At 43.7% G+C, this 15,654-nt stretch overlaps 1 protein-coding gene across 2 annotated transcripts; it reads left to right on the top strand.

The window, feature by feature from the left end:
- Nucleotides 1-718: 718 nt before the first annotated feature.
- Nucleotides 719-15,402, top strand: LOC128753669 (uncharacterized). Of its 2 annotated transcripts, none has more exons than XM_053855588.1 (7): nt 719-959; nt 2,952-3,049; nt 3,429-3,498; nt 9,833-10,123; nt 11,968-12,299; nt 12,390-13,086; nt 14,789-15,402. In XM_053855588.1, exons 1-6 carry the CDS (start codon nt 887-889, stop codon nt 13,080-13,082), a joined length of 1,557 nt encoding a protein of 518 aa, XP_053711563.1. In that variant the 5' UTR covers nt 719-886; the 3' UTR covers nt 13,083-13,086; nt 14,789-15,402. The 2 variants fall into 2 exon arrangements, with proteins under 2 accessions (XP_053711563.1, XP_053711562.1); XM_053855587.1 differs by having other exon boundaries at nt 721-959; nt 2,949-3,049.
- Nucleotides 15,403-15,654: the final 252 nt, after the last annotated feature.

Raw genomic sequence — 15,654 nt, 5'->3', positions numbered from 1 at the left:
CATGCAATGTGAATACTTCATTCCAAAACACAGTGTCTAAGATTAACAAGTCAATACAGACTTATAACGAGCTGGGCTGAACTTATTTGTCGCTGCGTTTGTTGCTTCACTATAATTCAGTCAATTTTATATGGGAACACCGGCAGAGAGTCTCTTGCAGCACTCCACAATACCACCATGTCGCCCTCTAGTGGCTGTTCCAAACACCGCCACCCCGTCAGTCCTGGCTGCTACAACGTCATAATGGGATGACAATAGTCATGTGACGAACACGTTTCCCACAATACTACAATAGCCATGACGGCTTTGGTGAGTTGATGGTAACGGTCATTTTGGGGTAAAGGAATGTTCATCCTATTTTATATCACTGTGTGATTAAAAAAAGATGTGTTATTTTCCCTCACGATTGAGAAAAGCTGCACCTTAGTTCAGGTTATGAGCTCAGTGTTGAACGTGGAATTCAGGTTTGCTTGGTGCTGGTTACCGTGAACGTGTATTGAGCTCCGTTCCTGTTTCGCGACATCACACAGTTGAATTGCTTTAGAAACTATTCAACTGTCTACTGTTGCCCCAGTTGAGTCTCTCGGCCAGGACCGAATGAGTCCTCCACTCCCAACCCAACGCTGTGATGTAGCGGCTTAGATTCCCACCGGGGAGTGTTCAAGCTCGGGCGGCAGCTCTGAGCGGACAATCTTCGTCATCTTCAACGAAGAATCAACTGTTGGATCCGCAGCATCCAAGCGCCTCCCATGTGAGCTGCCTCCCGAAAGTGAAGGGGGGCGCTGTGACAAGGTTTGTCTGGGCCAGCCCACAGCCGCCTCTGATCCCAGAGCGGAGTGGCGACTGCTGGTCAGAACAACTCACCTGCAGCTACAAACGGGCCAAGATGTTCTGCAGACGGGTGTGGCAGCGAGTCGGACCGCTGGCCCGGAACCTCCTCGAACCCAAGTTCAGGACTCGTAAGTGCACCTCGGTCCTATTTATTTGTGTCATTAACCTGGTTTGGTATTTCATGTTTCGAATGTCTCGCGTGACATAAGTTTGTCAAGGCCGTGGCCTTACACTCAGTGATCTGATCCGATCGTCTTCGTGAACCATGCGTAAAATCAAGTTCAGTTATGATCTGGGCGCACAAGGAGACGAACTTCTCGATGAGTTCCCACCTGGACAGTAGGCTTGATCTACCTGAGTCCACCTGCTAATGATGACGTCCGATCCCGCTGAAGTGCCCCTTCTCTGCTGTGGTCATTGATAACCAGAATGTCGAAAGAAAGGAAGCCCTTTTGTGGAGCTTTGTTTTAGTGTGGAGCTTACCGTTCCAATGAAGGTTACATGCCCACTTGCATAGCTGCCAGCCGTTCAGATTAATGAGTCTACCTGCAATCCTCTCACCTGATCTGCTTCCTGCTAATCTCTGAGGCCCATAGTAAAATGGGGTTTTCACTTCTTGCACCATCTATCTGTCATGGTCAGGTGGCAGGCTGCAGCTCACTGAGCAGCATGGAAAAGAAGGTGTGCAAGTTAGATCAAGATGCATCCCACTCCGGTCGTGTGTCCTGGAGGGGAAGCCTGCATTGTAGCTGGGAAAAATGATGCCAGTTGGAGAAGCAAAAAGTCAGCCGCTTCAGGGTAGTAGAGGAACTGAGTTACACAGACTGAATTCAGATTGTGGTGTACCTGCTTTAATTTCCTGTTTGAATTCCCCACTTAGAAACAAGCCTGCAGGCAGCAAGCACAGGTTTCAGACAGTCTCCTGAGAACAAGAGCTTTGTGTGTCGAAGGTTCACCTGTAGTAGAGGAGATTCCTCCCTTTGTTTGACCTCCTCAGAACACGCAACCGCACCTTGTCCTTGTCCCGTCATCTTTGAGGCCACCCATGTGCTTTTCCCAGGCCTGTGCATGTCCTGAGGGATTAACCGATTAGCAGTATAAATAACCCGATCACTGCTGTGTCATGACTGTCAGCAGATGGAGGTAACGGTGGGCTTTTGACTTTTTATTGGCTTTCCCAGTGAGGTAGTGATTTGGCAAAGACTTTCTGGGTGGAGACCTTTTCAGGGATTCATCAGTCTCTGTGGAGAGAGCCGTCGCTCTTTGTTGTTGTTGTTGTGCAAGTGAATGTGCTTTATGCAGCTTCTCATTTATTCAACACATGACAAGACAGACTTCTCTCTGACACTGTAACAGATGAAACTTTCCCTGTTTTCTGGTCAGTTATGATGACTAAAATGATTGGTACCAAGATGACACATCAACATGGTGAGGAAGGATCAGATTAGATGAGTCATATGTATGTAAACCTCTGAATTGTTTACTCATGAATGCAATGTAATGTGCAAAATAAAATGTGATAATACGGTTTGGTTTAGACACTCTCATTGGTGTCTTGTTGTGTGTGGAAAATGAAAGCTGACAAATAATGCCAGAAGATAAAGAACTGAGCTAAGCTTTTGAGTTTTACGCTGCACCGGCGGTATTCCCACTCCCATCAATATCAAACAGTAAATTCTGTCCTGCACCTTGAATTTCAATGTTTCTATGAGAGGTTGTGTGGAGCAGATTAAAGTGAGTCGCTGTTTGAGCCGCCTCGTGCTCCTCACCCACAATCCTCTGAACCAGCAGGAGCCGCTCACCTGTCCAGCACAACAACAGCACCGTCTCTTTGTTCACCCCTGAGACAATCTGATAACATAATGGGATTGAGCAGGATCCCTGCTTTTCTGAGGCAAGCTCAGATATTGAAAGAGGAAGTGTTTGTGTGGCCTTCTGCCCTTTGATTTAGGGACGAGTTGTGTTTAGTTTGGCTGCAGTTAAATCTTTCCATCACTGTTTCCAATGAACGCGGCCCTATTGTGTAACTGGATTAACGACGAGTGGTGACGTACGGATATTGTGGTGGGTCAGTGCAAAGCTGTGTCTGTGTCATGGAGATGTCTCTTGCCTTTCAGCAGCACCGGTGAGGTGCATGGCCTTCAGTGTACCAGGTGGTTCTACCAACATGACCTACTTTGTTCTGTGTGGTGGAGGACTGACTGCTGCTGTGGTTTACGTGAGTGTCACCACCGTTCCCATGACCTTCATACTGCTTCAGAAAATCTTCACGATTGGTGCTGACTCACTGTGTGATGTGTGCACATCCACCTAGCTGAGCTCCTGCAACTTCAATATTGCTGCAACACACATGCTTTGAGCAAATGCTATTCTTAAAGAGTTCTTTTGGTAGAGAAATCCTGTGGAGATAAAAGGTAAAGTCAGATTGATTTCGTTGCATGGCCACGTTGCTGACGTGTGCCTATGTCCTCATCCTGCTAGCTACATGGTGTAACACTCATAACATGTGGCATTGTCTAAGGCAAAGTTTGAAAGAATGCTCACAGTGTTATCTGTGCTGGAATTTGTAATGTTGACCTCTTCTCTACTTCTTTTAGGCCTACAAGACTGTCAACAATGATAGTGAGCGCTATGAAGAGAGACTCGCGAAAATGGGTTCTGCAACCGGCAAGTCACGCACACACACACACAAACACATGCACACACTCACACCCTGTGGGGACATAGTGAGGTTTCTCATTGACATGATGCTTTCCCCAGCCTCTAACCCTCAGCCTAACCATCCAAAAATGGCTAACCATAACCAGGACTCTGACCAAACTGACGCCTCATTATAATGAACACATTTTCTAACTAGGGATACTCTGATCAGGAAGAGTGCTGATCAAAATGATGAGACCTTCTGTGTACATGATGTGAAAACATGAACCATTAAATCATTTTAATTCTGACATATTTTTATATACCTCTTCAAGGAGGCAAAAACATTGCAGCGTGCAGCAACTCTTATGTCAAAAGGACAACTGAAAAAGATTTCAAATCATTTTTCAATTAATGTATTTAATTCAATCTCTTGAGACTCTTCTATGTCCGTGAAACATTTACATACTGGCCGCTTGCAGTGGGACTCTGAGATAAAGAGCACTGCATTTATCAAAGCTTCCACTCCGAACGCTTTCAAAACTTTCAGATTCAGGTGGCGGTCGTGGCCGGTTGTTTCTTGTCTTAATGGGAATTAGTCTCCGCATAAATGACACCTGAGAAAGGCTGCTCAATCTTGCTCGGTGAAATTAATAATTATTTCTTATCATTCCAAATGTCAGCTCGGACCGGGTGCTGAGGAACCAGTGCTCTTATTTTCATTAGCCCCTAAAACTCTCTTTGCTCCATCAAGTGCTGACGCTTTAAATGGCGTATTTAATTTTGACGCGCTTCCCTGGACAGCATTGTCTCGTGCATGTGCTGCCGGATGCAAGCGTCCCTAGTTTTAACCCCATTCTTGTCGAGACGTGGTACTCACAAGTAAGGCAAAACATGCCTACACACACACACACACACACACACACACACACACACACACACACACACACACACACACATCCAGGCATCCAGCTCATGCTACTCCGGTCTGTGATACCTCCCATTCTGAAACACTCAAAACACAAAACAACAGAACATTTCTATATGCAGTTTGACAACAAGCCCCAGAGGCCTTAACAAATGCATTGAGAAGGCTATATTTGGTGCCCGTGTCACACTTTGTTAGTGGTATGGCGTCTTATTATCAGCAGCCTCCTGATTTGAAAGACTGAAGCAGCAGGTGAAATTTCACCTCTGTGACTGGTCTCAGATTTGTGAAGAACCTAACCACTCCTGAGCAGCTTGGAATCCTGAGGTGTGGACATCAGAAACTCCCCCCCAAAAAAACAGCTCAGCTGTTAGCCTCCTTTATTGCTCCCTCCAAATGCCGGTGCTCTGTACACGTCCACTCTCCACATTCTAACTTGATATTAAGCGCAAATTATTATCAAAATATGATTTTTATTATGGTTGCGCATTCATACGGTCTGGTGGTGTTAAGAGGCTTTTTAAAACCCTCTGAATCCTCCAGCAAATGTCAAGCATGCTCCGATGATCACTCTGAATGGCTCTATCAAGCCTGTCTGCTCAGATCCCCATCCACTCTGAGTTTGTCTTTTCAGCTGGTATGAGCTGGTCCTGGACTCAGAGCAACGGCTCTGTAATGAGGATGAGCCCTGGCGCACAAAAATGTTCTTTGTCTGATGAGGTCATGTGGCTCTGAGCACTGCCTTTATGCAAGCAAGTGAAATGCTCAGGAAACACGTTCGCAGGAACATCCTCATGCAAGTGATGCTGCTGATTCTGCAATAACGTCACCTTCTGATGTGGATGATGGAATGGACCATGTTTCCGTGTAATTAGTGACAGCACCACTGGATTTAAATTGTATCACATTAAAATTGACTTTACTTCTGTTTTGGCAAATACCAAAAAAGACAACTCATTTCTTATCCTCGATGTTTTAGGATTGTTTTCAAAATGCCTGTTTTTGAAGCATCTGTGATGAAAACGATATTTTCTAAAATTATTTCAGCAGTTTGACGTTGAACAAACGAAGCCAATTAAATAAATAAAAAAAAAAGATATATATATATATATATATATATATATATATATATATAGTCAACAACAAAAAACATGTGAAATATAGAAAATATTCGAAGATAATATGATAAGAACAATCTCCATGATCGAGTCCGAACTGCTTGGCTTCATGGCTACTGTTTCAAACAGACTGCTCAGCTCAGTCCTGTGACGAGAGAATGAACACGCTATATGACCTCTGGTGATCAGAAAGCAGAAGTGTATCCAAATAGCTGGGGATAATGTATTTTCGGGAAACAGGGTGAACTCACCAGTGGTTATTAATTGTTTATTAATTGAAGCCCTATTTATGTATCACTTTCACCAAAATGAAAATAATGGTTTCTTGTTTTATTTGCGAGAGTGGTGCAGTGTGGCATAATGACTGGGTACTTTCTACCAGATGCGTAAGATTTATATCCGCAAAATATGATGTTTGTTATCGGGTCGTTTGCCAAGTATATGTCTGTCCTTCTCCGTGGTCTGCGGAACAGTGCGTCGTGATTGGCTGACATGTATTGGTCATTGTTTTCATTTGATACTGCACCAAAACCAAGAATCAACGCATCATCAGACAATGATACGCCTCTGATTGGCTGACATATACGGGGTATTGTTTTTATTGATATCGCACTAAAGTCAGAATGGACTCCTTAACAGACAGTTATGCACATCTGAAGATAATTGTATGCATTTGCCAGGGAAAACAACACCCCATAGCAGATCTGGTGCCTACACAGCCACTCTGATGAAGATCTGTGGGCTGCGAGAAGCCCCTCCCTCCTACTTTCGGCTCACTTGGCAATCTGTCATTTGAAGTGCAGCTCATGCACGGGAAATGAAGCTTTTTAATAGGCTTTTACGCCACAAATAAAATACGCCATTTAAAGCACCGGCACTAGACGGAGCATGGAGAGTTTTCGGGGCTCATGAAAGAGAGACCACTGCTTAGTGAGCCACCTGAATCTGAAACAAATGAAGCAAATGTCCAGACTGACTTCAAAGCTCTGTACAGTGACTTCACTTGGTGTGCTCTTCATGCAGAGCTAAAACATTTGACTCTAAACACTGAAAAATCAAGCACTTGTTTCAACTCTAAAGTGACCTGTATAGCAAAGGCAATTCTTCCTCTCCAGCGGCATCCGCTCCTCAGTTCATGGTGTGCGAGATGTTGTAAACTCAAGCACATGATTGGCTAATTCTGCTCTGACTTGACCTCCTTGTTAACTGCTTCTATAGTGTCAGTGCTCGCACACAGGGGATGACATGTCTGCATTAGAGCTTGCCACATTACTCATATTAAGAGGAGCTGCAGGTTGTTTGGGAACTCTTAAGACCTTTAAGACCTAAGCTGCTGATTGTTGACCCAACGTGACCATGAGACAGCAGCTTAGTTTTCAGCTTAAGCTGGAGTGAGAGCATCCATTGCCATGTTCACTTCAGGCCAGAGTTGTCTTCAAACATCAATATGTTATACACACTTTTTTTTCACAAGTTAGCACTACCGTACTTTCCGTACTATAAGCCGCGACTTTTTTCTCACGCTTTGAGCCCTGCAGCTTATTCAACGATGCGGCTTATGTATAGATTTTTACGGCATGCTTCATACGTGCGCCAATACGTTTTTGCCTGGTCGCAGCCGACCAATGAAATTACCGAACAGGTCACAGTGGACCAATCAAACAAATCAAACTGACGCGCACTAAATTCTTCAGGTCAGTTATTTTGCGCTTCATGCACATACCCTAATCATGGAGAATCCACGCAGATATGCATACGGCGCAGCTTTTAAGTTAAAGCAATCGATCTAGCTGTCGGAGAAGGAAATAGAGCTGCTTCACGTAAGCTTGGCATAAACGAATCGATGGTGAGACGTTGGAGATGACAGCACGAAGAACTGACTCAATGCAAAAAGACAACAGCTCTCAGAGGTAATAAATGCAGATGGCCCGAACTTGAAAACATTCTTGAAGACTGGGTACTTTTACAGCGAGCAGACGGCCGAGGCGTTTCCACCGTGCAGATCAGAATGAAAGCCAAAACAATCGCCACTGAAAAGAAGATAGTTGGTTTTAAAGGTGGACCATCGTGGTGTTTCAGATTTATGAGGCGAAAAGGCTTGTATATCAGGGCACGGACGAGTTTGGACAAGTGTCAGCAAGTCCCCCCCAACTACGAGGAAAAACTTAGCAACTTCCACAAATTCATTCAAACAAAGATAGCGGAGAATTCCATTGCACCAGATCATAAATATGGACGGAGTACCTTTGACGTTCGACCTGCCTCTCACTCGGACTGTTAGCAAGAAAGGTGAATTGTCCGTCACACTGAAAACAACAGGCCATGAGAGAACGCACTTCACTTGTGTTCTGAGCTGCACGGCATCCAGACAAAAGCTTCCACCCATGATGATTTTTAAGCGGATGATGATGCCAAAAGAAAAACTCCCAAAAGAAATCGCTGTGAAAGTCAACAAGAAAGAGTGGATTACAGAAAGTCTGATGACGGAATGGCTGACGGAGTGCTACGCCAAGCGGCCGGGAGGATTTTTTTACAGAAAAAAAGCACTGCTCGTTTTGGACAGCATGAGCGCCCATTTGACAGATTCTGTTCAGGCGGCCATCAAAAGGACAAACTCAATTCCTGCTGTGATTCCTGGGGGCACAACGAAGTTTTTGCAGCCGCTGGACATTAGTGTGAATCGTGCATTTAAAGCAGCACTCCGAGTTGAGTGGGAGACGTGGGTGACGAGTGGCGAGAAATCATTCCCTAAAACTGGCCGCATGCGAAGAGCCACTTTTGCCCAAGTCTGCCAGTGGATCCTGACAGCACAGAGTAGCATCAAAAAATCCAGGATTACCAATGGGTTTCGAAAGGCTGGACTGCTGCTTGGTGAAGAGGACAACACGAGCTCAAGTGCAAATTTGCCTCAAGAAGAAAGCGGTGTTGAGAGCGACAGCGAAAGAAAGACTGACAACGAAATTCTGAGACTGTTCAATTCCGACACAGAAAAAGACGACTTCAGCGGATTTAGTGCACAGGAGGAAGATGAAGATGATGATCACTGGCTTTTAATAAGCCACTGACGGCACTGTGAATGCCACGTTACTGCACTATTACTGTTGCGTTACTGCACTGTTTGAAAAGAAAACATTTATTTAATAAAAAGTTTTGAAAAAATCTGTGTAAATGTCTCTTGTTGCAACATGGACACCTGCGGCTTATAGTCGGGTGCAGCTGATATAAGTACAAAACTTTTTTTCTTCTTAAATTTAGTGGGTGCGGCTTATAGTCAGGTGCTATAGTAATAGTAATAATTACGGTATTTGTTTTTGCAAAGAGAACCGGGGGCACTAGAAAATCAAGATGCAATATGACCATTAGCAGACCTAGCATCAACGCTAATGGCAAAAATGGACAGTTCTACTGGCTTTTGAGAAAATATTACACATTTGTGTAATATGATGCTGGACATTTGATACTGGCATCGTTTTAAGTTTAGTTGGCACTGAACGTCAGGACTGTGTGCTGAAGCTTGCCTTCTGCTGCTATATTTACTGACTAAAAGGCAGTTCAAAATGGATTCTCAGATTCTGCCAGACTTATAAGTTCAGATCCTGGACAAGTCTTACAAAGAGCTCCGTGACAGAGTAGGTGCTGCTTTCTGCTGCATAAGGAGAATTCTGTGGAGCCTGGCTGAAGACTGAAGAACTAAGCAATACCTTACTAACACCTCTGGTACTGGGGGTTGGGTCTTCAGAAAAGGCAGATGCTTCTCTCAGCGTGTGAATTGAGTGGTCTTGGTACGCAAATGTTTGACAGTTAATTAGTGCCTGCAGTGGCATGCTTGAAAATTAAACTAATATGGTATGCAGTAAAACATAAAGGTGAATATCTCAAGAATGGTACATTCTCATAAGTCATACTGCCATACTGAACGCAGTGTTGGTCTGTTCAGCTCAATCCAGGAATGTGCAAACCACAAACTTGACGTCAAGTAAAACCTTTCCGACTGTAGTTCTGTCTAGAGTTGTGTTGAACCGTAGTGTGACGGTCTCGATAATTGTGTGCTTTTGCAACTTTAAACAGACTCGTTGGCACAATGGTGGCTGTTGAAGATGGCATTGTTGTGGGTTTCTAAAAGTGTGAAGAAACAGGGATAACCTTGGTGCTTTTGCTTGTCCTGACCATCCCTTGCATATTTTTGTACACATTTTTGTAGCATACACTTTGTTCTGCCTGGGTCTATAAAGAACGTACTTACAGCAATGTTGATGTTTTCCCTAGATTGCTTCCTCACATTAACCAAAATATGTATTTACCTTTTCATCGACAGGTTCTTTAACAGATGCCCAAATTCATTCAGCAGAAGCTGCATCAGTGGAGTCGGCCACAACCACAGAGGGCACTGCGGAGTCTGCTCCAGAAGAGCCAGTCGCAGAGACCTCTGCAGAAACAAAGGTCGAGGGTTCTGATGAGGCTGCTGTTGAAGTGACTGAGGTTGCGGCCTCTGAAGAGGTGGCTCCACCAGAGAGCAGCGAGGAAACGCTGTCAGTAGTGGAAGTCATAGCCACTGAGGTGTCGCCTGCAACACTGGATGAAGTGCCCCATGCTGAGACAGAGACTGGTACTGTAGCTCCCACAGCAGAAATGGCTGTTTAAATATCTTACTGCCCCATTTTAGCTTCTGCTCCCCAGTTTTCCCTCGACCTATAGAGCAAGAGTGATGGTCCTGGAATTAAAAAAGTACGTGCAACACAAATGTAGCTGGGATCCATCAGTCTTGTTCTCCTTGACCACCCATCTAGATCCATCCAGACCACCATACTTGTTTTAGCTGCTGTTTCTCCCCTCCAAGGAAAATAATGTGTGCAGATAATTCAGATGTCGATGTTGTCTGGGGCAACATTATGGTTTGTCACATCTATTAAAAAGAATGGTGGCAGTAACTGCTGTGCATTAGATCTTTCTATCATTGCCCTGATGAACAATGTTCAATGATGGTGATATTAATATCATTAATATCATATGGTATTAATATTAAAGGACTGTAGGGTGATGATGATGTATAAAAGTAGTTTTTGGTTTTTAGCCAGGAACAGAGGCAAGGAAGACGAGAAAACGCGGCTTGGTCCAAATTCTTTTTCCTCACATATCGATTGTCTGGAAAATGTAGATGCTGTACAACCTATATGATTGTGGATGAGACTCAAGCCACAAAGTTGTCTAGACTTTTGTTTTGGGTTTGATAATGAGCTCCCATCTTTTCATGGGAGATCTGTAAAAAATAGTGATTAGATTTAATGCTACTGTTGAATGAAGTTTAATAATTATCTTACCATCAGTATCATCACCATGTGCAGCGATCAAAAAGCAAACCGTGTTTCAACCTGTTCCTCGACCCCCTGTGATGTACCATCGTCCTCTTCATTGACTTCTGATCATTTGAATGTCACTGGCTGCACTTCAGAGGTTCTAAATAAAAATCTCTTTGTGGGGTCCATATTGAGTTTGGTTCTTGTTACATGTTTGACAGGGACTTTTAGTCATAAACATGCCAGACTATAGAACAGACCTAAAAGCAAGAAACACTCAAACCACCAATCATTCCAGTTGTATTGACTTGCGAGTGAATTGTTAAGTACAAAACGAAATACATTTTTTCTATGTTGCCACAGGTGCTTATTCTGGATGGCTCCAATAAGCCTGATATCATTCCAGTTTTCAGAGGAATCATGGCTGTTATTTTATGTTGCTGCTGCACATGGGGTTAAATTACTAGCTGGTGAATAAGATTTTTAGTATAGTGTAACCTTTTCCTTCTTCAATCTCCTTGAAGTCTGAAGGATACCTATGTTATATTGGTCCACTCAGGACCTCAAATGTGATCACACAGTGCAACGGTTTCACAACGTTCATTTGAGCACTCTAAAAATCATATTTTCCAACTGAGGTCCAACTGCATCGGAGAATCCCAGCTACCACGAGTTACCACAAGTACTATGGTGACAGCCACATGTATTTTCATTCTTCTGCCATCAGTAAGACCATAGAGTGGTTGGGGGTGGACCAGGGTGGGGTATCTTTTGGGATAATCGGTTACGATTCTGCTTATTGGTTTCACTTGTTAGTGTGGAACCAATAAGCAGAATTTAGTGATCATTGTCACTTTAAAGCATATAAAAAAACAAAGCGTTTTTTTCTTTGTGACCCGTTGAGCAAATTGTGTTCATGCGATGAGACAGTTGGATAATAGGAGCCAATTCTATTGCCCAACGCCACTGTGGAGAAAAGCTTGTAATAGCTTCAAACACTGATATCTGGAGAGGAACCGCGTTGTAAAAGGTCATACACAGCTGGTAGTCTCCTTTAGAGTCCTCAACCCCCCTGTGGTAGACAGGTAAGCAGAGCTTCCAGAGTGCAGAGAGGTTTTAATCTTTGGTCTCATGGTGCATCTCATCCCTCCTGCAGAATCCTCTCCTGATCTTCTCACGGCCATGAAGCTATTGGCAGGCTCCTCCGTCGAGATCACCACAGCGTCTGCTGGGACAAGCAGAATGGTGAATGCAGTGCAGCCTATCGAGGCGAATGAAAGCAGTTTGCATGCGAAACCAAGTTTGTTGGAAGGTGACGTTGTTGAGGCCACAATTGAGGTACTGGCTGAAGGTGCAGGTGAAGATGAGGATGAGGTGGTTTCCACGGAAGAGGAGGAGCTCAAGCCTGCAGGCATGACATTTGGAGATGCAGTAGCTCACCTGCACTCTGAGGGGGAATGTGCACATGCTGTGTCACTTCAGGAGAAGGTGAGAGCTGCATCACTTTTGCCCTCCCCTTCTGATGGAGTGTCACATGAAGTCGCTGCACTGGCTGAGGAGTTCATTTCTTCTTCTCAGGAGACCGTTGTAGCTGAAATACTGGCAGAAGAATTCATCACAGAAGCACCTACGGTGTACCAAGAGTCTGCAGTTGAGAAGGCCATGGAGGAGATCCAAGGCGAAGATCCAGCTTTGGCTGCAGTTCGAGTGTCTGAAACACCAGCACAGGAGGATTCAACTCAAACTACAGCGTTAACTGCAGAGCAGGTTTGGGCTGAGGAGCCAGCGAATGTAACTACGACAGTAACAGCAACAACAATAGTGGCTGAGGGGCTGAGAGCAGATGAGTCACCAGCAGATGAGACGGTTACAGAAGGAGCGCCAGTTGCCGAAATACCAACAGAAGAAGCACCGGCAGAAGATCAAGCTGTGGCTTCAACTCAGCTGGTTTCCACTGATAACTCAGACATGGAGGGCTCTGTACATGAGCCAAAAGAGGAAGAATATCAAAGAGAGATACCAATATCTTCAGCTGAGAACCTTGAGGTCGAGGCCATAACTGAAGTGCTTGCGGATGATGTGGGTGAGTCAACAGAACTTGAGGCGTTACCAGAGACCGGAGACTCAGACCTGCAGGAAGCTCCACCTACAGACGCATCACCACCACAACATTCAGCTGCAATAGCGCCACCTGCTTTTGAAGAACGGGAGAAGAATGAAGACGCAGATAATGAAGTTGCTCTTGATGCAAAGGTGGCAGTGGTGGCATGACCAAGTAAGAACCACACATAATGTGGATTGATATTGAATGAAGTTATGAAGTTTAGAACCTCATTACACCTTCAACTCCTGAATGTTAATATTGAGTGAATGATGGCATTTAACAAAGGTGAAGTATATCCTCATCATGTGAATTACCACTCATTCAGGGGACTTCACTATTCTATTATAAATATCGCAACAACCGAACTCATGAACTCATACGTAATTTCACGCTACTGTTTGAAAACTTCCTTGCTGTACGCATTCTTTCCAAATCAAATACAACTACTGCGATGTCTATTAACGCTATTGGTCATGTGATTATAGTTTGAAGGTTAATTTTTTTCTACGATAGTTCATTTGCGCGCTGGGGTAACTTCCACACACTTCCCTGCAAAGATGCAGTTGTGTAAAGAAATAGTCTTGCATTCATTGGGAGAGATGAATCATCAAGTTTGCACTTTATGGACAATCCAGTCTTGCTGAATTGCATAACGCCTACATCCATTCACGCAGACAAAGAAGAGAAAAATTTGAAAAATCAAACAGTTCAGCTGCTGATTCAGTATGTTGTTAAATAGTGTCGGCTTCCAAACATAAACAAAAATAAATATTAATGGGAATTTTACCAGAAATCGCATGAATTGGGACAGGAAAGCAACATCAAATGCAGCGCACCACAGCTGCAGAAGGTGCTTCTTGTGGTCTGGTGTAGGAAAAGAGACTCTTCAGCCTCAGTGACACAGGGTGCTGGAGGACTTGAGGGTCCACAATACAGACACACCTGCTGGAATGCTCAGGCATCGACCTGGGAGGTGCCGTGTCCGATGACCTGCGTTCATACACAAGTTCAAAGTTTTTGAAAGAGATTTTGTAATCTCTTAAGTTTCGATTGAAGAGTAAACTGCTCCATATTTTCTATTATTATGAGACCTGATCTAATATTTGAGCAGATGAGCGGATAATGATCTCAATGTCTCAGGCATGTTCTCTAGCTATATCCTGTATCACCTATATTTCTGGTTTGATTCATTCGAGTCACCTGTAACTTTGGAGATGAAAGAAAGACAAATAAATGTATACGTGGAAAATTTAAATGAGAGTGTACAAATTCTGCCACTAGTGACTGCACCTCACTTCACACACTTCAGGCTTTCAGAGAATTTTTTTATCAGATCAAGGATGAAGTGGTTTGAAGTTTAGCAGCTTAGTTTTCATCACTGCATTGCTTGTCTTGTGTACATCATCTTGCTGACGTTTCTGGTGTCCTCCAAATGTGAAATCGGTGTGGTCTGTCACATTCCTCATCCACGCATGCTTAAAAGAATGCTGGTGCCAAACTAACCAGTCTGACTTTGACAGGCCGGACTTGTACTGCGTTCATGGAGTGTTTAATGACAAAACATGAGCAGCACTGAGCCTTTTAAAAGTGAGCCTTATCAGTGCTACATGTCTCGGGATCGCTCATAATGTACATTGATCAAAGCTTCTTTTAGAGGGGTTGTTTGGTTGTTGCTGATTCAGACAGAACAAAAACGCAGTGAAATTTGAAAGAACCAAAGAAAACAATTTCTATTTAGTTATTAGACAACAAATCAATGCTTAAATTGAATTGTCCAAACATAGATCTTTGTATTAGTGACTGATGACCACACTTTACTTTAGCCTGTGTAGTATACAGTGTATAAACAATTGTATGTGCTTGTTTGTTGCAGTCACAGTGGGGATTTCAGTCCAGTCGCTGCGTGAAGGCAAGTACACAGCACAGAGATGTGAATTTGAAGACCAACCGCTGTCTACTCTTCTCTTGGAGCCAGTGGACATGAATTCCAAGACGACATTCACTATAGAATCTTCCCAGTTAATGACAGTGTTGGAACTGTTGACATCATGAACTGCCCAATAGTGTGTTCACTGTAAGATCAAAGTTTTAATCTAGAGACTAGGGCAAACGTTTATGTTTACTTCTCGGTGAATGGATGAATGTAGTTGATGGATAAGGTGAGCCCATTTTAAGCTCAAATATGTTTCTGAAATTGTTGAGTTTAAAGCAAGGTGAATAAGTCAACAAAACAAAATCAATGTACTTTACTTTTCATTCTGTGTTCCAGGATTTGCTAGAGGTTTTAAGGTTGTGCTTTGATTCTATCTTTCATTTTGTTTGATGTCCATTGTCTCCACCTTAGATGGTGAGTTGTTTCTCTCTACAGACTGTAGCTGCAGTAGAATTTCAGCTCATCAAATAGAGATGCCTCATCAGTACAACTTCAATTAACATTATTTCTTTTCAACTAGAAGGAATCACAATGTGAAGTTAATAAAAACAGATCCTCAGATTTGTCACTTGTACAATGCCTGAAAGCAGTTAACATCAAGTTTGAGTACATGACTGGGCCCTGCACGTCTGCACAGCGTTGCTGCTCACGGTCAACTGTGGGTCAATGGCCCACAGCGTCCAAGTCAACTTCCTTAATGAGGATTAACCCAAGCTGGCCCCCGCTGTTTCTGTTCTCCACGGCCTCTGACACTACTGATGAAGGTCGTCCTTTCCTGGTGCAGATCATGCCTTCACTGGGCTGAG

This window comes from Synchiropus splendidus, chromosome 2, assembly GCF_027744825.2.
Source record: "Synchiropus splendidus isolate RoL2022-P1 chromosome 2, RoL_Sspl_1.0, whole genome shotgun sequence".
NCBI lineage: Eukaryota > Metazoa > Chordata > Actinopteri > Syngnathiformes > Callionymidae > Synchiropus > Synchiropus splendidus.
Note: the sequence above shows the minus strand (reverse complement) of the source record. Positions and strands in the feature narration are given on the sequence as shown.

Bases quoted from the DNA above. Each gene is read 5' to 3' on its own strand.
- LOC128753669 (XM_053855587.1), top strand. From the start codon at position 887: ATGTTCTGCAGACGGGTGTGGCAGCGAGTCGGACCGCTGGCCCGGAAC. The intron at 960-2,948 runs GTAAGTGCACCT...CTTGCCTTTCAG, and splicing joins CGAACCCAAGTTCAGGACTC to CAGCACCGGTGAGGTGCATG. The intron at 3,050-3,428 runs GTGAGTGTCACC...TACTTCTTTTAG, and splicing joins TGACTGCTGCTGTGGTTTAC to GCCTACAAGACTGTCAACAA.